The sequence below is a fragment of the Trachurus trachurus genome, assembly GCF_905171665.1.
Source record: "Trachurus trachurus genome assembly, chromosome: 9".
Classification (NCBI taxonomy): Eukaryota; Metazoa; Chordata; class Actinopteri; order Carangiformes; family Carangidae; genus Trachurus; species Trachurus trachurus.
The window spans coordinates 12,644,474-12,668,343 of record NC_139895.1 but is presented as its reverse complement, the minus strand read 5'-3'; the positions used below and the strand labels follow the sequence as shown (position 1 = coordinate 12,668,343).

Genomic DNA, 23,870 nt, shown 5'->3' with positions numbered 1-23,870 from the left:
TTGTCTTGTGTCGTTAGGCAAGATTCACATTTCAGATAGTTAACTTATGTGTCTCGTCTCTAAATCACAGTGCAGTCACCACAACAGCCATGAAAATCTGAGGCCACCGAATTGATGTCATAGATGTGTTCATTTAAGAATGATTTAGTCTCTCCATTAGGAATGTGTTGTACACCAAAGACATGTGTTCAAAGGGGCGATGGTACAGATCAATTTGGGATTTTCAAAGCTGTATGATGACAACTCACACTAAGTATTGCAGGCAAATGGAATATCCCTTTGTTGAATTTCTGAATTTCACTTTTTTCACAAGATTTTTTTTTTTTTTTACATTTTCTTATTTTTCTTTTTTTTTGGCTTCAGCCAAAGTGATGTGGTGGAATTTATTTGTGACTCCATGAATGTGCTCCTGTACTGTAGTTATGGTTTGTTTGAAAAATGCACTGGCACTGACATGAATGATAGACATTTTCCTTCTCCCAAAAGAGTTTCTCTTAATTTTTTAAGATCATTGTGTAGAATGTGTCTAAGCGATAATGAAGCTATCAAAGTCTGTGATGATCGTAATTCCAGTCAGAAAACTGGTATAGCTTTTTGTGTGTTACATTAAAATGACCAGACAGTGACATACATAATCTTAACATAAATTGTCTTTATTCTAAATGCAGCACTATACAGGACTCATTCCAACAACCCTTTAACATTCTTGTACTTGTGTTCGATCTGCATGGCAACTTCGTTCCATAATGCATAAAAAAGCTTGGCTGCTTATGTACATGTCGTATAAAAGTCATAAATCATGTAAGGGACTGTGCTATCTTGGTTGTTCTTAAACAAAAACGATCATCCATATAAGAAATGTAACCATGTCTTAAATGTTTTTAGATTATACTCCATGATAAATATACGTTATGTGCCTGCATACTCCTTCCATCAATGCCTCAATGTGTCAAATAAAAACAGTATTTTTCTCGGACATGACTCATTTGAAGATGATTTTGTGTGTGTGTGTCTTTAAAAAGGGTTCCTGCTGAGTTCTTACATATAAATCTGAGACTTTGTAATATCCTTTAATAGCACATAAAATATAATATGGACAAGTCCTTAAATTATGAAAATATGGTGGAAAAACCAATATGGATAATATCGCCAGCATATAGCCATAACTACTATGATATACTGAATTAATTATTCGACTTGGACCTGCAAAAAATGGACAGATTAACAAATTGACTGTAAATCCTTCTGAGGCTTTTCTTTTTGTGGTTTCAGTGTTTTTTCACCCATAGATACACAGTTAAAACATTTTTACACCTATATTCAGTTTTTATAAACAACTTTTACTCCTCCTGTCCTTCCTTTTTCTCATATGTGATGAATAAATAGAAGATATTGAGAGAGAATTTACACTGTGATAACAATATTGCTTTAAGTGAAACAGACGTGTGAAGTATAGATCATATTTTTTGTTGATTGTCGGCTGATCGTCTGCCTTACCTAGCAGTCACCTTATAGTCAAGCCCCAATAAAACAGTGGCATCTCAAACTGCAGTGTCACTCGGCAGGGCAGTGGCTGCTCGAGGTGGAAGAGATCAGCAGGCGCACCTCCTCCTCACTGGAGCCTCCTGTACTTCGTGGCTGGCGGTGAAGCTGCCGTTGGGTTCAGGGCCCGGGCCGCCGCCGCCGTATGTGCTGTGCTCCATCCTCTTCATCACCAGGCCCAGCAGGGCGGTCACGGCCGGTTCCACCTCAACGCCCGTCACTGCACTCGTCTCAAAGTAGGGGATGCTGAGGTAAACAGAAAGAGGAGTTATTGAGGTGGTGGTCGAGGAAGAATCTACATTAGTTACTGAAGAACATGTACTGCATTAAAAATGTAGAAATACAATGTATTGGAAGTATCAAAACTATGAATAATGCATGCAAACTGTATTATCATATGTTATATCATTATATCTGTGTTGTAGCTAGCTGGGTGGATATTTAATGATTCTGTAAAGAAGTACAACTAATAATCAATGTGATTGTGGTTTATGATTATTTTCAGTTGTGTTGTCCTAACAACAGATCCAGGAGCAGCAGGGGTGAAAATGGCTCAGTAGCACCATCCTGTGGTGAACTAGTGCTAGAGGGCAGCGTTCATCAAATTGTTTTTTTTTTTAAATATTATACATAATTAATTTAAAAAACCAATCACAAAATGGAGGAGGCGAAAATAAGTAATACATGAAATAATTACACAAGTTTGTTTAATTCATGTCACCTCGTTGACCCCATTTTGTGCACAAGCCCGAAAGTACTGAATAATCTTTGACCCTTTTGATTGGACTCCTTTGAAGATAAATATAAGAGACTCTGCGCCAAAGTTACAAAGGCAAACCATGGCAGAAATGTAGATAAAAGAGGGAAAATAAAGACATTTGGTTAAATTTTGTGTCACATGACTGAGCCAACTCTGTGTCAATATCTATTGCAGACATGTATTGATCCTAAAATGCTTTACACAGAAAGCATCAGGGGAAGCATGATGTCTTTCCTCTGTCATGTGTTTGTAGCTCAGATGTGAGAACAGTTACAAATATTTCTTCGCTCTAAATTTGATCCATGTCTTTCAACAGGATCTGGGGAAACATTTCAGTAAATGATCAGAGAAACTTGGGTCAAAGTGTTGTCAAAAAGAGGAAATTGAGTGATATTCATCTCATCTCACACCCTTCCCTTAACATAACTCACATATTTAACATAACTGACAAACAATAGCACAGACTCTGAGCCTCACCCGTATCTGTCGGCCAGATCTCTGGCCTGCCTGCCGTGAACATCCCTGATGTCTCTGAGGTCGGCCTTGGTGCCCACCAACACGATATCCGGACTGTCACAGTACGCGTTGGCCTGTAGCTGACCTGAACACAAAGGGAGTCATTTAAAACCCATGTAATGCAAATTGACATGCATGAGTGAACTTGAAAGTCTGCTCAGAAACTCCCTTAGTCAAGGTTATCACCGACAAAGGCGACTTTGCATCTCGCTCTCAGTGGCGAGAAAGGAGAGAAAACATTGATCCAAAAAGCGTATTGATCCGCAGCAGAGCAGACTGCTGAGGCCGCACATACTCATCCAGTTCCTGACGTTGAGGAAACTTTGCTGATTGGTCAAGTCGAACATCAGCAGGAAACCCATGGCATCTCTGAAGAAAGCTGTGGTGAGGCTGCGGAACCTGAAAACAGATGAGCAGCCTTTGTTTTTCAGCATGAAACGCCCATGATGAGGTTTTTAACCACGCTACAAATCAGCTATCAGTCAACCGTTTGGTCCAGACTGGAAAATCCCAACAACTGACGGCCCGGTTGACATGAAAGTTCGTCAACAATCATGGGAATGGACTTGAGGAATTGATCTTTACTGTTGCTGAATTTACCTGTTAACTATGTCAAACAAGTTGTTTTTATGTATTTTGTAATACTTTACTTATGACAATCTACAGCTTTGTTAAACATTAAACCGGTGGTTCTTTCATGGACTGGGACGTCCTCAGATCTTTGAGTTGTCGGCATTTCACCGAAGAGTGACTTCCCCTTGTTTAAGAAGAAATGAATCCAAAACTAAAATACAAATTCAGACTTAATCATATGGTGATTACAGTGTGGTGCACTGTAGAAGACTTGAGTGGAGGTGGGTTTTCATTTGGTACAACAACCAGTTCAGAGTTAAGTTGCATTTAAAAGAACCTATTTCAGCTCTTTTGAGACTTTTTTTTGTGATTACAGCATTTTCTTGAATTATTCAGATTATTTCTTTGAAGGATCATTTGCTAATCCTCGTCAATAAGTTTCTTTCCTTCAGCACATTTCTTCCCAGCAGCCCCAGCTTTGAATATATTGGCAGTAAAGGATAACAGCGTTCACTAATACAGTAGCACCAGCAGTCACCAGAGGAATATATTTCACTACTCCTATACATGGGGCTTTAAACAAACAGGTATATAAAGACAAATATGAACATGAGGTTAGCTTTACCTCTCTTGTCCTGCTGTGTCCCAGAGCTGAAGGTGGACTTTGAAGTTCCTCTCAGTCGTCCCATCAGCACCTGTCCCTGTGTACATCTGATCCAAAACACAAACCACAATAATCCACACAAAATCTTAATAAAATCTTTAAATAACAGATTTAAAAAAATAAAATAACGCATTTTAGGCCTTATCTGTGTCCATAAAGGTCTTCTTGCACTCACCACTCTCTTTTCCCTGAAGTCAATGCCCACTGTGGTCGTGAACTTGCGGTTGAACTTGTTGTCGGTGTACCTGTAGAGGAAGGTGGTCTTCCCCACCCCAGAGTCTCCCAGAGCCAGCAGCTTGATCAGATAGTCGTAGTCCCATTCAGCCATGGTGCAGCTGAGTGCTCAACCTGCCACAGAGTTGGACTCACAGTACAATGCTTCGCTGGTTTTGATGCATCATGTACCAAACCAAGCCATAAAACTTAGCAGAGAAACTTCCTCTAAGCGAGAAAGGGTGGTCTCAGAGGGGCTACCAACCAGCAGGCCAACTTTAAAGCAGAAACGATTAGCTGATTAATCAAACTGATTATTATCTGAATAGTTTCTACTAGTTTCAATGATAGTAAACATTGTTGTCAGACAAAACTAAGATGTGAACATGTTTACTGCAGTTTTGAGGAATAATGACAACTATTTTCTTTCATTTTATAGACTAAACACTAAAAAACAACTGTCAGACCCCTTGAGAATGAAAGTAATTACTGGGTGCAGCATTAAATTGTATTCACATATTCATAAAACATAAGTCTTGCCCTGTGGTACACCTCCAAAACTGCCTTCCTTTATTACAATAGTAATTACTACAGTTTTGTAACAATTTTGTTTTGCAGCCTAATATTTCACAAATCGTTCCTTTTTTTGTTTTTATCCTTGGTCTTAATATAAGGGTAATTGTCTTTTATACAGTTAATACAGAAACCTGAGTAGACTCAGTGTTGGCCGTGTCCACATATACAGTAGTTCAGCACAGCTCAGGTCAAAGTTAAAAAAACTTGAAACATGTACATAATAACAATGAAGCAATAATGTCAATACTCTATGAATAGAAGAATGCCATATTTTTTATGTAGTATAAATAACTTGAAACTTAAAAAATTGAAGCAGTTTGAATCTTTTCAAACACCAACAGACCCAATTTAAAGTAAAACTGCTCAGGTCTTAAGACTGGATTTGGTCTGTTTTTAAGACCGTGGTGAAAAGATGGAGGGACCTTTATTCCACTAACAAATCTGCTGTTAATCAAATTATGTAGAACCAACTGATATGAAGTGAATTTGGGGCCCGTGGGCAGATGCCTGTTGGTTCACACGGGCGTAACGGGACGTCATGACTCCCCACTCATTAGTCAATGATCAGAGAGGGACGAGCACATGACTAGAGCTGGCTTCCACATGAGCAGTCAAATGCCTCTCCAGAGTTTTCCTCTTGACTTTTGCTGAGTGAAAAAAAGCTCGGCAGTGTTTGGCAGACAGAACTCCCTTTATCGACCTCGGGGGCTATGGGCAGACAGCTCAACGCCGTATGACACCACTCAGGTCACTGCGATGCTTCGCTTTCACTTGGCAAGGCCAATAAAAACAGCATGGAAAATCAGACTTGATTATGTAAGAGATTGGTTGAGATACCACATGGGCACAAACAAACATATGATCTCAAAGAATACCATTTGTATTATTCTATATAAAGCTAAATCATCATTATTATGTAGGTGCATTCAGAAATGACTGACCATCATGCAACCACAGCAGTGACAGGACACAGGATACTACCTGTGCTTTGAATCTGGAGTCATGTCCCATGTGTATGATTAATGGTATTAGATTCTTTTCAATCAGCAGAGTAAGGAGAAGCTGAGTAATGACATGTTTTAACCTACAGCAGCGTTTAACAGAAACCAATCACCACCCATCAATCTATTAATTGGAGATTTCCTAAAAAAATACTCAAGGCAGCACAGTCAGATTTTTCCCAGTAAACATGATACAGAATCACAGTTGCTTAAAATCTGAAGAAATAATGACTAAGCTTCTTACCAGTCTATCTGCAGCAAGTGCCAAAGTCCATTCAGAGGTCCCGCAACTTGTCCTGACTAAATAAAATAATCACTATCATGATGCGATGGCATATAGTAGATCCTGAACCTTTCCCCCCTTCTTACATGTGATCCAGGGAGGAGTTTCATGCCAGCGAGGACCGAGCAGGGCCGTGCTTACAGACCTTGTGTTTTCTGGTATTTCTCATGAGGGGGGGTGGGCAAAAAAAAAAAAAAAGGCTCTTTGAAAACTGGATTGTGTCCCCCTTTCGACAAATAATGTGAGCCTCTGTGGATTTCAGTGGAAATCGTCCAGCCAAAGTAAGTACGGGCCCCACTTCCAGAGGCTGAGCGGATTAATCCTGCTCCTCGAAACAATGTGAAAAAAGTAAGAAAACAATGAAGCTGAAGCTAAAAGTCTTAAGATTTTGGACTTAACTTTGATCCATGTTTGAAAAAGGTAACATAATGAGGTCACCTCAGGTAAAAGGGAAGATTTACATTCATGTTCATGTTTTGACGTTCAAAGAAATTCGTCTTGGCTTCATCAACGACAATATCTTTATTTCCAAACAAGTGCTGAATCTGGAGAAAATAAATCACCAAAGTATTTTACAAAAAAAGCTGTTTCTTTGTTTTTTCTCATGATTGTCAGCGGGACAAAGGCACAGGTAGAAAATAAACATCCACTTTCATTACCTCACAGCAGCTTTACAAAAAATAAAGTGTTAATTAAATAAATATATAATGAAAATAGGTACAGTATGTACCCTCACGTGTTGTTGAGCGGATTCAGATTTCTATTTCTTATTTTCCACTTCCCAATTTCTTAAATCCCATTTAACAACTTTGCTCATTAATGAGGGAATTGAATCTTATTGTTTAATGTTAGTGTGCATCTACATATAACCGCAATTCTTCCTTGATTTTAATCTAACGTTACGCTACATTATTTTGCATTTTTCATGACACCTATGGTCTTCCATATGTGTTGTGCCTTTTTGACAAAAAACAAAAAGCCTCACAACATTGTTACCTGTTGATGGGCTGATAAATAGACTTATAATCTCTTTTATTTTGTTTACTCCCTGTATGCAGCACATGAGAACAGCTCAATAACAGGAAATTAAAGCTTAAATATTCTTTATTTTAGTATTTTGTGAGTTCTCTCCCTCTAACCAGGTTTGAAATACTTCAACAGACTGTTGCTCTGGCTGCTTTTCCTTGCAGTCTTTCTGTCTTTGGTCGTCAGGCTTCTCCCCGGTTTCCTGGACGAGGGGATCTTACCTACCGGCATCTTCAGCACCGGCATCTTCAGCACCGGCCTCTGCTGCTTCCACTCAGACATCAGCTCTTTCTGAACATCCGGCGGAAGCTGAGAAAACACCTCAGGGTCCACATTTCCCGGGAACTGGCAGTCAGGAGACCGGGGGAATGACAGTCTGCCTTCTTCCATGACGTACTCTCCTGGAAGTGCAGTTGTGCTCGGAGGCCTCTGGGGCTTCACTGTGGCCGCTCTGTAAGATGGATCCAATTCGTTTACGGCCTCTTTAATGCCCTCAGTATTCGGCGAGTCTGTAAATGAACGTGTTGTTGAGCGGGGCGCGCCGGTGGAGGAGCTGGGGAGGGAGTTTACGTAGGAAGGAGATAACGGCTCTTTTCGGATTTCCTCGGGGGGATTCTTGCAAACCTCCGGGTCAAAATCTGGGTGCGATGGATGTGTTGCAGTGTTGTTTGTTTCTGACCTCTCTGTGCTGCTGCACTCTGTCTGAAGCGGAGGGTCTTCTACTGCAACAACAGCACTTTGTTTCCGATCAAGACCATGTAATGCCTCCTCAGAGCTACGAGGGCTTTTCGTGGTTACCGCTTGTTGTAAAGGCCGTTGAGTAATCGCCCCGTCCGTGTCGAACCGACGATCCAAGCAGCGACTTTCTCCGCCCTGAGAGGAATCACTCTATTGGAGAAGGAGGGAGGAGGAGCACAAGTGGTTTCAGGAAATTTAGAGAGCTAACCTTATTTCTAAGAAGGGAAAAAAAAAAATCTGCAAGCACAGAAACAGCACGTGGTGAATGAGAGGAATACGTTTACTGCAGGTTCACCAAATCAAATTTAAGATTTTTCAGATCCTCTGTATAATATTTAACATACAAATCAATAAGAGTCTCATGATCACACCACTCATAATGTAAAAGCACGATGGAGAGCCAGAGGGGACAGTGCAGCCTGGACAGTAATTGCTGAGGTTTTAAATGAAAATCAATGCAACCTTGGTTCTAATAAGTGGCAATAAAATGCAACAAACAATGTAGCTTTTCTTTGCCATATACATAAGAGTAACCTGTTTATCTTTGGACTGACATTTCATAGTCCAACAATTAACTAATAATACATTAATTGATGATGAAAATAAATAAGTTGCAGCCTTGAGTGGTGTCTAATGTTCCCTGAGAGCATGAAATCAGAAACAAAAACCTTTTATAACTAACATCACTCCCTGCAGCAGGCACGACAAAGTATTTAAGACTTTTGTAAATTTAATTTCAGACTTTTTAGTTTCTTCTAAAGCTTTTTATGAGACAAAAACTGAGCCCATTGCTTTTTAAAACTTATTTTCAGCCCTGCAGATATCCTGAAGGAGAATGGTGTGAAAAGTTAAAACGAGCGTAACTTCACCTGGTTTTGTGTCGAGCACGTCTCTGCTTTTCTGGGAGACACCGTGAAGAACGATGTAATTGCTCCCTTCCCGCTGACGGCAGCTCCCCTGGTCTGCAGGTTACTGAAGCAGACGTTAATGAGGGTGAGGTGGAAGGAAGCAGCACTGTCCACCATCTTGTGGAAGAGCTTCATGGCCAACGGGAGCAGCTGGAGCACGGCGTCGTCGCTGCTGCCTGGAGAGACTTTACAGAGAAAACAATAATTATAAAATCTATAGTTTGTAGTTTTTCAAAGTTCTGATATGGCACAGCTAAATATACGCTCAATTGAGAATCTTCTCAGACTTTCCTTTGGCTTCTGTTTTGTGTTTAATGACCTAGTAGAACCATAAAATCACAATTGACTTAAAACTTATCAGTTTATAAGCCGTTGTTTTACAAAGCTACATGTTCATACCATAATATAGTAACTTTATTTATAAAGCACTTTAAAAACCCAGTGGACCAAAGTGCTGTACAAAATTAAATATATAGAATATACAATCGGCATAAGACATAAAAATGTACATAAAACAAAACAGAATAAAAACAATAAAAATAGGGGCGATCCGTGGCGCAGTGGTTAAGGCGGCCGCTCCATGTAGAGGCTGCAGTCCTCAACGTTCGAATCTCGCGCCGGGCAGACGTTTCCTGCATGTCATTCCCCCTATCTCTGCCTCCCCCTTTCCTGTCTATCTCACTATGTACTGTCAAATAAAGGCAAAAAAGCAAAAAAATATACTTAAAAAAAAATAATAATAACACTATATAAAAATGATTTAAAGCACAGCACATAAAAATTAGCTCGGTCCGTTCTGAGCTTACTTGTCATTTTGGGGACTTTCAGGAGCAGAAAGAGGGCGTGTAGGAGCACATGGCTCTAACAGCTCAGAGAGATATGCTAGGGCGAGGCCAATAAGAGACTTAAAAACAAATAAAATCATTTTAAAATGGATCCTAAAACATATGGGCAGCCAGTACTGTAGCGCAGTTAAAATGGGTTGTTTTTGACAAGAATTGTTTCCCCTGGAAGTGAAATGATGAGAAAATGAACTCGAAAAAGTCCATCATCATCATTTTCAACCTGCTGTAAAAGATGTTTCTTCTTGCTACTGTACATGGTTTATTTCTCTGAAAACAGCTTTCTGCTTTTTGTAGGAAAGCACCGCCGATGATGAAGAAGTGTGACAGTGAATCAAAGTGAAATCTTTGTGGGTCGTAAAACAGAAACAGTGAGCTGAAATATGCTAAAATATTCTATAAGACGGAGGGAAACCGTAAAGGGATTCCTGAAAATCACACACACATGTGCAAAGTGTGTCATCTCATGATGATATTACGTCACACTCACACACTCCAGAAACTTAAACCTGTGCTGTTTGCTTTTGTCTCCTTACCTGAGATGATCCTCTGTCCTATGTGGTTGGGGATCGGACACTGGCGGCTCTCACGACTGAACCACTTGTTGGTTGCCGAGTATCTGCGGATGGTGAGCCGGAAGGTTTGAGGCTGCCTGCCGTCTTTGTTCATCCTGGTTGTTTTAAAGTAAAGCAGATAATAAAGTAAAACAACCACAAGAACTCAGTGATACGAGGTGTTGAGCAGATGGAGAAACTGGCTCCGACCTTTCCACCAGACTGCTCAAGAGCTGTTGAATCTTTTCCTTGACGTCTTTAGTTGATGACATCTTTTTGAAGGAGTCTTCATCACTGAGAGACTGAAACATAAAGGATATGTAAATGTCTCATCAAAAAAAAGAGAAGAGAAAACTGACTGACAAAACTGAATTACAGTCTCTAATGCTTGATTCTCTATTTCCAATAACGCATCGTTCGATCAAGGTTTCTTCCGATACCTGCGGAGCCCCAGTAGGAGTGACAGGTGAGTCGTCGATGCCGTTGACCAGGTCCTTCAGGCGCTGAGCACCGGAGTCTCCAAACTCCTTCACCAGGTCGTTCAGAGGGAAGAGCTGAAGGTCTTGGATGCTGACCAATCCCAGGGACTGGAGTCTCTTCGCAGTCTGGTGACCAACTCCTATGAAGACGTGACAGGAAACCAAATTTATTGCCACACTTGACACTGACTTGTAAAAAAAAAAAAAAAAAAAGCATCCCCACATAGCAGCATGACTCTCAGACAGGAACATAAAACATAACACATACACATCTTTGTGATTGTTTTGCATCTATTTGTGTTAATTTGCTGATTTTTGGGGACAGTCCTGTCTCTTTGTGGTCTGATTGCACCAGGATGAGAGTCTATCAAAATATGTACAGTCAGTTATTTGCTTGTACTGGTAAATGTTGTCGTTGTTGTTGTTATTCATACTCTCGTTATAATATTACAGGTTTTGTTTTACACCATTGTTGATTTTTTTTCTTTTTCTTTGCCCTAGTTTTTTCTCTGACTGTGTATAATTTGTCTCGCAGTAGTGGTCACTGTTGTGTATTTATATATTTTTTTCATGTATATTACGCTATGTATCCTTTGTATTGCCAGCTGGGAACAAATAAAGTTTATTAAATTGAATTCTGTTTTTGGTCATTCTTCAGTCTTTCTGTTGATCTTTTGCATTAGGTATTGATATCTTTGTCTGTCCTCCATCATTTTATGTCTATTTGTGTTTGTTTTATCTATCTCTTTCTGGCTGTTTTGAGTTTTTTTTTGTAGTTTTTTTGTGTCTGTGTTTATTTTGCATGTCCTCATAGTCATGTTATATCTCTTAGTCCCTTTGTGTGTCTTTAAAGGTGTTTTGTTTTTCTTTGAGGTTGTTTTGTGACACTTTGGAGTCACTCTAAGTCTCTTTGTGGTTGGTTGGTTGAGTGACGGTTCCAGAAGAAATGTCGACAGTCTCTGCAACTCTCGATCATGAAAAAGATCAACCGATGACCACATAAACCTGTCATTGTTATACCTGGGACTTTGCGGAGGCTGCTCAGGCGGCCCATGATGTCGCTGAGGTTCTCCGGCAGCAGGGTGGTTTGCTGATTGGGTTTGAAGGCGCCAGACACCAGTTTGGCCAGTAGCTTGTTTGTGGCGATGCCGGCGCAGCCAGTCAGACCCAGTTTGCTGTGGATGGCTTCTCTCAGCTCGGCTGCAATGTGTGAACCTAAAGCCAGCCTCAGGTAGTCGCTGGCTTTGACATCTGCACCTGCGCGGAAACAGAAAGTCAGAGACGTATGTTATCTGTGGGTGTGAAACCAGCGCCTCCTCCAAACCCATGAACTTGTCATGTAGTGGGAAACTGAAAGTGCAATGCAAATGTTTTCTTGTTTCACAGCTCGTTTCCCGGTTTCCATGAGCCAGATGTACAAACTGTGCACTGTGACACTCACTGATATGGTTGTAGACGTGTCCTTTAAATGAAAAGCTGGTGGACTCGGGCGTCTGCGCTAGTCTCCTCTCAATCATCTCCGTGATGTCCACGAAGTTTTCATCGAATCCGAGCCTCTCCACCAGTGGACAGTAGGACATCAGGAGCCCTGAGTGGAGGATAAACAAAAACGTAAAGTGAGGTGAGCGCAGAAAAAGCAAATATACTTGATGTGAAGGAAAACTTCATGAACAATACAGACTTGTTGCACTGATTATTTGTGTAAAGGAGCTGAACAAAGCGGAAATTCATAGCGGTCACAAAGAAGGAGTATGTAATTTTAGCAACTGGGAAGAAAATGCCACCTGCTCAAAATGTAAAGTATCTCGTTTTAGCTGCAGTCTAGTCTAAAATGGCAGAGTGAAACCAGAACCTGACATTTTGTCGTTTTCTTTCTTTTTCTTTTTTTTTGAACTAATTCTCGGTTTTCTATGTGTCAAACAAACAAACTTAAAAACCACATGTCAATTCTCCACAAAACAGCAAATGAGACATTTATTGACACCATCTGAGTGTGTTTTGCATCTAAATAAATTAAATAAAGAAATAACTAGAGAATGCATTTCCTGAAGGAAATACGGGTGAATGCTGAAAGCTGGGAGGTGAATGAGCTGAATAAATTGTTGAAACAATGCTGAATTAAGTTAAGAAACTGCTGAAAAAATCTTGAAGAGATGAAACAACATTATGAAGAGTCTGAAATGGTTTGAAATTACTTGAATTGTTGAAGATCAGTATGAAGAAATTGAAAGGCTAAAGTCTACTCAGATTTCTTTAAAACCTGACAGTTTGAAAACATTTTTTAACCATAGCTCCTAGCTGTATTTGTGGATGTAATGTGGTTGCATTGCCCACCTGTGACTTTATAGGACATTTCTCTGTAGTGTGTCAGGTCTTCTCCTTTCACCAGCACCAGCTGAGGACATTTCTCCTGAGCGTCAGCCACAGACATCAGTTTGGTGACACCCAGCTCTCTGGCCACGTAGTTACAGGTGACTACGATGTATTTCTGTTGGATACCTGACAACGTGAGAGACAATGATGACTGTACCACAACAGCAGCGTCCTGGACCTGGACATAAACAGAGACACAAGTGCGATTCTGCCTTTTTTTTTTTTTTTTTAATTCTGTTCAGTGTCTTTACCTAAAGGGACTTCTCTCAGCGCCGGGTTTCTGATCATTTCCACCTGAGCATAGAAACAGTCCAGGTCAAAATGGAGAACGACTCTGTGAACAGCAGCTGCTCCCGATGTCTTACTCGGGCTCGGACCTGAAACAGAGATAGGCGGTTGAAACCTTATTCTCGTCACACTTCAGAATATTTTATCTTAAATGATCAAAACCAATTAAGGGTTATTAACACCACTGGAGCCTGATGACCTGATGAGCAACAGAGAACAGAGTAGGGTGCTGCTGCTGCTGCTGCTGCATGCTGCTGAACACATTTGTTGAGGATTATAACACTTCCCTGAGAGTAAAAGGACAAAGTGCAAGTGCAAAATTGTGGTTCGTGCATAAAGCTTTCTTAACCCTTCTGTTGTCCTGAGTCAAACTGACCCAATCTGTTTCCAATGGTCCTTCTTTCCTCCCTTCCTTCTCTCTCTCTATCCCTCCTTCCTCCCTCCTTTCTCCACTCCTCTCTTTTCTTTGTTCCTCCCTTCCTCCTTCCTGCTTCCCCTCCTTTCTCCCTTCTTCCCACCGTCATTCCCCTTCCTCCCTTGACCCAATCTGTTCCCTTTGCCCATCCTTCTTTCCCTCCTTTCTCCCTTCCTTCTTCCCACCATCCTTTTCACATCCTCCCTTATTCTTTCCCTTCGTTCTTCTTCCTTCCCTGATCCAATCTGTTCCCTTCCTCCATCTTTCTTTCTTTCTTGACCCAGGAGGACAACAAGAGGATTAATTAGGCTAGTTAAAGAAAAAGTAACTCGGATGTGGGAACTTTTAATAAACATTGCAGTGGTAAACATTTTGGCTGTTTCCTGCTTCTCAAATGTCCAATACTACTTACTACTTAATGAACTCAACCAGATATAAATAGCTGATAGTCAAAGTTGTGTGCCTCTCTGTGCATGTCAAAGTAGGTAGCCTACCTGTTTTACATAAAGTCAGCTGGTTTCGGTTTCATACTTTACCAGCATTAGTGGTGCAGAGCGGTGCTGCTGAGTCCATAATGCTGCTCCTCCACTCGGTCTCATCCTCCTCCATCTCGTCTTCACTGTTATCCATGACAAACAACGCAAATCTGTCCCGTCTAGGAGATTAATTAGTTTTCTTAAAAACCAGATGACACCGCTGTTGTTGTTGTGTTATCAGCAGTGAGGAAATTGCACCAAACCAAACGCTGGAGACGCCTCTGTGTTTGCAGGTCCCGGATCAGTTTTGTACAACACCGCCACCTGTCGACTGGGAGGGATTATAACACAATGAACCAATCAAAATGTGGATTTGTTTTATTTCCATTATAGTAGAACTAAAATCAACGTTTTATAAAGAACATGTAACGTAAAAAGTAAATAAATAAATGTGTCTTTTTATTTTTTTTTACTGAGCAATAGGATATAGTACAGAACCGGCGAGCCTTGATCCTGAACAACACATAAAAAACGCACAAATGGACTAAAAGCATTGTATAAAAAATATAGTTTAAAGAAAATATAAATAAGGTAGGCTAAGATGGGTGCAAAATTGGATAGGCCTAAAGAATAAAATAGGCTACATAGCAGCAACAGCAAACAAACAAACAAACAAAAAAAAGAGGTCAGTCAGAGGCTTCAGGGAAAAACTTAGTGAGGTGTTGCTTGTTGTTGCTGTTGTTAATAAAATTGAGTCATTAGGAGCAAATATTTGTTTGTGAATAAAAAATGTGCATAAATTATTATAAAGATCATCAAGAGCGCGATCTACAGCCTACACTTTTAGGCCCTATGGCTCGAAAATGTGTGTATTTATTTAATTCTATTGACAATTTACTTTGTGTCATCAAAATATATACATTAAAATTTTACGGATAATAAGCTAATTTTTTTTTTTTTTTTTAATAAAATAAAAATAAAAGGTTTTTAACGGTCGTCTCGCGAGTCTATAAATGGCGCCAACGCCTGCGCTCTCGTCACAATCAGTTGGATTCTAGAACACCTGTTGCCCCGGCCGACGGTTAATTAGTCCAACGGCTCCGAATTTTGAATTTTGAAAAGCGTCGTCTAATGTTTCCCTCATCTGGTCTTTTTGCTAACATAAGATGCCCTCTCTCCAAACGTGGGCGTTGTGAGCGGCCTCACTGTCTGTATAAACATGTCAATGCCAAAGACGTCTGGAGGGTATTTGGTGCCTCGTGTAAATCATCGGTAATCGATACAGCAGGTCAGTGTTTCCAGGTGTGCTAGCTGCAGCTAACCTACACGGTAAACGATGCGGAACACATTAACTTAACTTGTCTTTTACTGTCTTAAAATCGCTTACAAATGCAGTTTATGCTAAGAAATCTAACTAAAAATGTGTTATATGATGTGAAATGGGTGAGTTAGAATAGAATAGAGAATGCTTTATTCATCCCTAGCAGGGAAATTCAAGTTAGTCCAGTAGCTCACACAACAATGACACAAAAAAGATGAACACAAAAACATTTGAACAAGTGTTAGCCTATATAAAACGATTGCAGCTTTTTGGCACTTGTTGGCACTTCAAAAACAAATCCTGAAAGCCTCGAAGAAACTAAGTTACATTTTGATGTTAGCCGAGTAGCTACTTTTTGTTTGAAACTGCTTGTAACTGTGGTAAATGATTGAATTCGCTTGGAACAAGGGAAATCAATGGTATTGAGTTTTTTTTTTTTTTTTAATTGTTTGTAAATTTATTGCCCTGTTGTTTAGTAGCCTAGTTTAGTTTAACATGAGAGGACATGGAAATAATGAATTTACACATACAGAGACAGATTGTGTCCACACAGCTTATTTAGTCATAAACTAATAAGTCCCACTGGTATTTCAGAAATCAGAAAATCCTTTATTGTCATTGTATGGACATACTGTAGCTACAACAAAATTAGGGGTGCAACTCCCTTGCTGCTTAAAATAACAAAAAACATGTTAAGACATGAGAATATATATTACATACACTTGCACATTCATAAAAGTGACTGATCATTATAAAGTACAGTGTGTAGTAGAGTGCAATGTATGTATTTGCCACAATGTCACTAATATGAATGAAAAAGGTCACACTTTGTATTCTTTCTTTTTTTTTAACAGGGGTCCAAAATGGCTTCCCATCAACGGTGACTGATACCACAGATGTCTGCGTGCAGGAACTGGAACGGCTTAACAATGCGATTGAAACTATAAAGCATGAGGTAGAACAGGAGCGAAGGCGACTGTCACGCTACCAGACTGTAGTACAGGCAGACTGCAAAAGCACTACACAAAATATTTCTGTTTTGAAGACTGAGTTTGCAGGTAAACATGTAGATGAATATTCTTATGCACAGTCTTCACACCTGGACTTGACCAAGACGTACACCAAAGCAAAAAAGTACGTGGTTGATAACTCAAAACCTAGGACTGATTTAGAGTATGACCCCCTGTCCAATTTTTCTGCCGACTTGCGGTCTTACAGCTCCTCGGGTAAGGAGCAGAAGGTGAAAAACGGACAAAGTTTGAAAAGGGAAAGAGATTCTCCACCTTGTGACCAAAAGAAACCAGTCGCCAAGACTCAGCTTTCCCAGCTTTTGCCATCCCCAGAGCCGTTTGATGACTTCAAGGAAGACGACATCTTGATAATTGACATCCCTCCCTCACCTGACAAAAAAAGAGGCCGAACTCAGAAAGTTGTTGATTATGTTTCTTGCAAATCGGAGGATACTGTAGGGGAATTAACAGAGCTCAAAACAGCACCTGCTTTACATTATTCTCCACTATTGCACCTCACAAATGGTGACGCTTCAAATCATTCTGGTGTTGAAACCAATCAATATCAGTCGTGTCTTAATGAGATCAAAGGATGTGGAACTACACCACCTCTGGGAGTAATTGATTTCAAAACTGAAACAAAAGTGGAGAACTGTCCTGAGCCTGTGAATCTTCCTACATCCACAGACGAACAAGATCAGCGTTGGAACAATGTTGTGATGAAAGAGGAAGAAAACACATCTTGGGTTAAATCGCCTCGGTCTGAGCCGTCCTCTCGTGGTGACAAAATGAATCCACTGCAGCCTCACAATTTTCTTTCAAAGAATTCACTTTTCTATGACGCTCAAGCTGCAAACTCCCCATGCAGACAAGCCCAGATTAGAGGCCATCATGACCACTGGTCTCCCAGGCAAAGTGCATCATCAGTGGTGCCAGGCAGCCAGAAAATGTCAAGCAAAATGCCAGGACCGATGCAGGATAAAACGATCCTGGCATCATCTGTGAAGTATGAGCAGCAAGCAGAGCCACCTTCAGGCAGCAAGCAGTTTCAACCTCTTCGCCCGTCATCAACATCTGTTCACTCATATGTTGGTGAAACATCATCCGAACCCACTGAGCAGTTTTCAGTGAAGGCAGAGCCACCTTCAGGCAGCAAGCAGTTTCAACCTCTTCGCCCGTCATCAACATCTGTTCACTCGTATGTTGGTGAAACATCATCTGAACCCACTGAGCAGTTTTCAGTGAAGGCAGAGAAAGGGGTTATCGTCATCTCCAGCTCTGAGGAGGAGGAGGAGGAGGAGGAGGAGCTCAACTACTCGGATGTGGATCTGTCAGACAGTGACCCAATGGAAGAATGCTACAGGATTTTCATGGAAGCAAATAATGAGGATACTGAGAAGGAACAGCAGCAGCCCAGTGTGTCTGTAAGTCAGCCGATGGTACTCTGATCCAAGAAGTAAGTGTTTCTTTAACAGTGTAGAGATCTCTGACCTGACTTTGTCATTTTTAGGTTGGACTTATCGATGTGCAGAAGCCAGAGTTAAATGTCACACCGCAAGTGTTACCAGGAAAGAAGAGGGTTGCTCATGAAGCCAAACTTGCAGAGGTACATGCCACATGCTGAAAATACAACATAACCAATGGGGTATATTCAAATACTGTAGATTTGAGACACAGAAAATGCTCTGCTCTGTCAGAGTAAGGCCTAAAATAATAAAGTATGGCGATTTTAAGTATGTTGCCATGTAGAAATCTGATATAATCTTCTTCTTCTTCTTTGGACTGCCATAGTTTTTCTAGTAGTTAGTGCTTATGTTTTGGGTTGTATAAACACAGCCATGAAAGTAGATGATTAATAAAAATAAATAAATAAATAAATGATTTACATGTGTATAATGACTTCAGGATTGTAATTTGGTACATAAAAAGTCTAACAGATAACCTAATTAGGCTAAGATGTAAAATGGGTTAAATATCTTGAACTGAGCCAAAGTAATATTTTTTTCTGTTCACTTTTGAGATTGTTAATGATCCAGGTACTTTTCTTTTAATTGTTTCAATGCTACACTCAGCAACCAGCAGCGAAAATCAGAACTCAGCCCCAGATCCTGGTCCCCCTGCGTGGACCCACGGCTTCCCAGTTCGCTGTCACTTCCAAGATCCAGCAGGTGCAGCAGAGGGCCTCCATGCTGACTTCTTCAGTAAAAGGTGGTCAGGCTTTTCTTTCTGCCACTTATCAGAGGAAACCAGAGAGCCAGACTGCTGCCTATCATCCCATTCAAACCTCTGTGAGCACCCAGCCCGCTCCTCTGCAGAATGGTGAGCACCTGCTGCCTGTAGTGGACTACATTTGTAACACATTTTTTTTAATTTTCATCACTGTTTTTATTGATTTTTTTTTAATATGCATCGATTCATATCATGTTGTGCTCTTGTCTTTCCACAGCTTATATTAACTACCTACCCATGGCAACTGCTGTGATTGAAGTCGGAGACAACTTGCAATTGATCCTTCCAGAGGGCGCGTTCCCACTGCCTCAAAGAGTGCTGACCCCAGTCGGTCAAGTGCGTACAAGCACTAGTGTGAATCCAACATACTATACAGCTGCAGTTGCCCCTGTGCAGCAAAGATGTCGCACAACAGCACCAGTGTTTTTTCCTGCGCCGGCACGTAAACCTTTCCTGATTCCAGCTTTGGCACATACAAGTCAAGTGTCCTCCAGTATCTCTCAATCTGCTGGTCATGGTATTGCTGCTGCTGCTGCTGCTGCTGCTGCTGCTGCTGCTGCTGCTGCTACTACTAAGGTAGGAAGAAAATAAGACATTTACAGACTACTGTGTATGGTAAACATTAAATACCCTTTTTAAAATATGAATTATTTATTTATTTATTCTTTCAGCCAGTGCCTATTAAACGTAAACTAAAGCAGCAGTGCGAGGCTCCCAAAGACAAAGTGCCCCATGATGTTCGACAGCGTTATGTCACCATGTTCACAGAGGAGTTCCTAAAAACAACAGCCAGTGTCAACGATGCCCTTGAAAAGGTGAGTGTATGCCACTAAATGACATCCTCAGTCACTTCCAAACCTGGATATTTACTCTTTTTTTTTTACTCTGTTTTATTGACAGGCTGTTGCTGAAGAGAAGACTGTGTACAATCGCAGCATGAACAAACTCAAATATCTGAGTATTGCAGTGAATTTACTGAAGAGGCTGAAGAACCAAACTGCGGCTTCAGCTAAAGGTGTGACTCTCTGGAGAAGCCATACTGTGATTCATTAACTCATTGAGTGCCGCGCTCCTTTCCAAAGTTTTAGTCAAGTGTACCGGCAATTTAGACCATTTTTGACTTTTTATGTAGAGCCACAGTGTATTCTATATTATTGCCACCAACACATACTGTGGCTCAATTGAAAGGTTTAACTTAATGCTTCAAGTGGCCACAAACCGTTTGTTTCTACGTGCCTCTGTTCCTGAGAAAAGTCAAGCTAAACATGGCTGGGTTTCACCAAAATCCCTCCTTTTTTTCTAGAAAAGGAGATAGAGCGTCTTTTATGAAAGGTGCGCTGTTTGTGTCTGTCGCTCTTCTGACACTCGCATTTCTGGATCAAAGGGCTCGTATAAGATAAATATATACAACAGTTGTTCTATTCACAAAACCACCATCGGGGGCGGGGGGGGCGCCACTAAACAACAATAACACAGACGCACCGTGCCGTGTCACAGCTTCTCCCCGCGGAGCGTGAGGGTCAGTCGGCCACCGCGGCTCGGGAAGACCGGTCCCGCCGGTGGTCGCGGTCCTTCTGTGGTTCGGGTCGGTGATGCCGGTCTGCTTTGGTCCAGAGACCATCAGATTTTACCGCGGGAGGACTTTGGGGAGGACACGGTGTTGCTCCAGCTGAAGACCGGGCGGACTGTCGGCTGAGAGCAGCTGGAGCAGCAGCGCGGGTGAGAGCAGAGCAGCTGCGCTGCATCTGCATGCAGAACTCCGTTTGCAGAAGCCGAGTTATGATAAAAACTTCCAGATCATGAGCTGTCATGTGACTTTGATCGTCATCTATTTCAGTTCTCCTCGTCGTAGAGTCCCCAAATATACATATAATGTGTATTAAAGTGTCTATTTTCATAATTTAAAAAAAAAGCAAAAAACGTAAAATTACGTTTTCGGCACTCAACGCATGGGAACGAAAAACGAGAAATTACGTGGTTGGCACTCAATGAGTTAATAAAGCGATGCTGGTAACAACTTTTTTTTTTTTTTTTTTTTTCTTCTGGAGCAGATAAAAGAAACGTCAACAGCCAAAAGTTGAAAGGCAGCATACCTCTTGACCTTAAGAACTTAAAAGGAATCGGTGAGAATTAATCCGTTGCGTCGATTTGTCATTTTCATTCTAATCTCTTGACACCTTCTCAGTGTATTCATTTTTTCCCCAATAGATGATACGGCGTTGTATGAGAGTTTGAAGGATTATATTTTGACGGAGGAAAGGCTGATTGAAAGCAATTATCCTGTCCAGCACCCAGAGAAACCTGGTTCTGCTGCTCTTTTTGCTGACATTAAGAAAGGCAACACAGACCGTGAGTAATAACAATACTGTACCTCAGCTGGACAAGACAAACAGATGTTGTTCTCATGTTGCGTCACTAGAGGGCACCTTTAATATGTGCTGTACTCAGAGTGATTGTTAGTTGTAGATCTCCCAGCACATTTGTCTCTGGTGATGAGCTTCATCTGTTTTCTTGGTAAAAAGCTCTCAAGCGGATCTGCTGTCGATGTGGGGCTACGTATTCTGTCAACCAAATAGGCAAACACATTCGCAAGGAGGAGTGCAACTATCATTATGGGAAAGGTGTTAAGTATAAAGGTGAGTATCATTGTATCAGTGGGCTGTAATCACCACTTACTTTCACTATCAATCCGTTTCTTACTTCAGTAATTCTTAAAAATGCCTATTGGCATTCAATGTGATATACTCAAATACCATGTTATTTCTGCCTAGCAGTAAAACACCCAAGAAATTAAATTTACCGTACTAAAAACCAACACCAAGGAAATGTCTTGAATTGGGATATTGGAGAAATCAAAATTTTGAACCAAGTAATCGTTGCAGCTCTATACCATTGTTTCATGCTTTGAATTGTATGAAAGTGTACTGCAAACTGTTGCAGTGCCTGGTGGTATGGAGACTCGCTACAGCTGCTGTGAAGCAGTCATGGGAGCACCTGGATGTCAGGTGTATAAGGTAAGAAACCACTTTAAGAGTAAGAAAATTCCTTGACTCTGAAATGTGCAAAGTAGTCTCTTTTTTTATTTTTATTTTTGTCTTTTCTTCAACAGTTGCATGTCCACGATTCTCTCAGCCTGGATGGGTTTGTGTCCACCATCCCCAGACATCCTTCAGATACAAGCTGTCCTGGGGTCTACGCCTTGAACTGTGAAATGGTGATGTCACCTTCCATGATGGGCGGGGTTTATGAAATTGTCCTTATTTTAAGCACTGAATCTCAACTTAAGGCTCCAGCAGCTCAGTTTGTAATGGTGGTTTCATTAGGTCCGAAACTGTACATACAAGAGTTGAGTAGAGATTTGCATATGAAACCAAGATCACAAAGTCCTTCTGATGCAAGTGCTTCAGGTCCAATCGAGGTCTCACAGAGGTTGTGTTACCCTTTTGTCTTCACAGTGTTATACTGTTCATGGTCTGGAGCTGTCCAGAGTGACGGTGGTCAACTCTAGTCTCCAAGTCGTCTATGACACCTTCGTCAGACCTGATAATGAGGTCATCGACTATAACACGAGGTAATGTTTCAGGATTGTGACCCACAGTTGCAGTTTTGCTCCATCTGAAACGATTTAAAAAGCCAATTGTACTGTTTCCACTCTAAAAAGTATTAATTTGCAGTTTGGATGCTGCAAAGAGCAGAGGGCTCATCTATTGGAGAACTATCTGCTCTGTGGATAGCTTGTGACATTTTACCTGTATAGGTTTTCAGGTATCAGTGAGGAAGATGTGAAGGGTAACAACACCTCCCACAGAGAGGTGCAGAAGACCTTATTGAGCTTCATTAGCGCTGACACCGTTCTGATTGGACACAGCCTGGAAACAGACTTCTGTGCTCTCAAGGTGACTACATCACTGTTTTCATAACACATCCGCTTTCACAATACGTCTGTTGTAAATGGTGTCTCAATTATTACACACAGTGTTTGCATAAAACAAGTGTGTAACTGTCACATCTAAACACACACATCCCCAACGAAGAGCTGTTCATTTTAATGTTATGTTCTAATCTTTGCATATTTCATGTTTTCACTTTATTTTGAAAGCCATATTTTGTAAAGACCAAAATGCAAACATTTTTTTAAAAACTTTTCAATGATAGATTTATTAATTTTTGTACATTATAAATTCCATTGCTCCTATAATTTTATTAATGGTAACATTGTCATCTTATGAAAGGGGAAAAAAGGGAATGTGGGTTGAGTGATTGTGAAATTACAAACAATGGGTATTCAACGGCTAAAACAGCATGCAACATAAATATACGTACATACTCTTGGGCTGTAATTTTTATTTTAAACTGGTTGAGTTAAATGTTTAAAAGTATTGTCCAGAAAAGGTTATTTGAGGTATTTTTTAGCAGAATCATAGTGTGCCTAACCCCAGCTGCCAGGTAAATGCAGTTGAGTAAAAACAGTATTTCCCTCTGAAATTAAGTGGAAAATGAAGTGAAGTGTAGGTATCGTTGCATTTATCACCAATTTAATCCACCCCTAAAGTGGCAGTTACAAGGTTATTTGTTATCAGGAGGGTTTAACAGGCGATTTAGTGCATCAGTTATCTTCCTCTTTGCTGTAGTTGCTCCATGGGGCGGTGGTGGACACATCGGTGGTCTTCCCCCACCGTCTGGGGCCTCCTAACAAGCAGACCCTCAACAATCTCACTGCTGAGCACCTCCGGCGGATCATCCAAGAGAGTGGTGGGTCATCATCATGGGTTACTCTTCAATCACCGTACGAGTGTCTTGTTTTTATTTTAATGTTTATCATCTATCTGAATCCAAATCCACATTCAAATAAAGGCAACATCCCAATCATATCATACATTTTGAGTAAGTATCACCAAAGTTTGTGTGTCTTTGACGATGTAAAACTGAGTGTTGACTAATGTATTACTTTGTCTCTCAGTCTGTGGCCACGACACTGCAGAAGATGCTGCTGCCTGCATGGAGCTTATGATATGGAAGCTCAAAGAAGATGGGAAACTGAAAAAATGATGAAAAATAAATACAATATAGTCCCCTCACTGTT

General features: G+C 40.7%; 3 protein-coding genes across 3 annotated transcripts; 1 reads left to right on the top strand and 2 right to left on the bottom strand.

The window, feature by feature from the left end:
* Window positions 1-903: 903 nt before the first annotated feature.
* LOC310991230 (ras-related protein Rab-27B-like) lies at window positions 904-6,142 on the bottom strand. Its single transcript, XM_083978863.1, has 6 exons — window positions 6,090-6,142; window positions 4,231-4,403; window positions 4,017-4,102; window positions 3,114-3,217; window positions 2,780-2,903; window positions 904-1,788 (listed from the first exon to the last, which is right to left on the bottom strand). The coding sequence occupies exons 2-6, from the start codon at window positions 4,381-4,383 to the stop codon at window positions 1,593-1,595; spliced, it is 663 nt and encodes a 220-aa protein (XP_083834989.1). The 5' UTR covers window positions 4,384-4,403; window positions 6,090-6,142; the 3' UTR covers window positions 904-1,592.
* Window positions 6,143-6,887: 745 nt separating this feature from the next.
* Window positions 6,888-14,467, bottom strand: poli (polymerase (DNA directed) iota). The gene is made up of 10 exons (XM_083978479.1): window positions 14,288-14,467; window positions 13,300-13,425; window positions 13,010-13,174; window positions 12,117-12,263; window positions 11,696-11,932; window positions 10,637-10,815; window positions 10,407-10,498; window positions 10,179-10,312; window positions 8,762-8,985; window positions 6,888-8,042 (listed from the first exon to the last, which is right to left on the bottom strand). Exons 1-10 carry the CDS (start codon window positions 14,379-14,381, stop codon window positions 7,263-7,265), a joined length of 2,178 nt encoding a protein of 725 aa, XP_083834605.1. The 5' UTR covers window positions 14,382-14,467; the 3' UTR covers window positions 6,888-7,262.
* A 1,199-nt stretch (window positions 14,468-15,666) lies between these two features.
* On the top strand, window positions 15,667-23,836 carry LOC310991944 (RNA exonuclease 1 homolog; the record flags this gene model as incomplete). Its single annotated transcript, XM_083979875.1, has 17 exons — window positions 15,667-15,670; window positions 16,403-17,013; window positions 17,794-17,982; window positions 18,069-18,164; window positions 18,631-18,877; window positions 19,005-19,123; window positions 19,459-19,602; window positions 19,688-19,802; window positions 20,839-20,910; window positions 20,996-21,136; window positions 21,310-21,423; window positions 21,728-21,801; window positions 21,897-22,001; window positions 22,243-22,358; window positions 22,545-22,683; window positions 23,419-23,539; window positions 23,748-23,836. 17 exons carry the CDS (start codon window positions 15,667-15,669, stop codon window positions 23,834-23,836), a joined length of 2,496 nt encoding a protein of 831 aa, XP_083836001.1.
* Window positions 23,837-23,870: the final 34 nt, after the last annotated feature.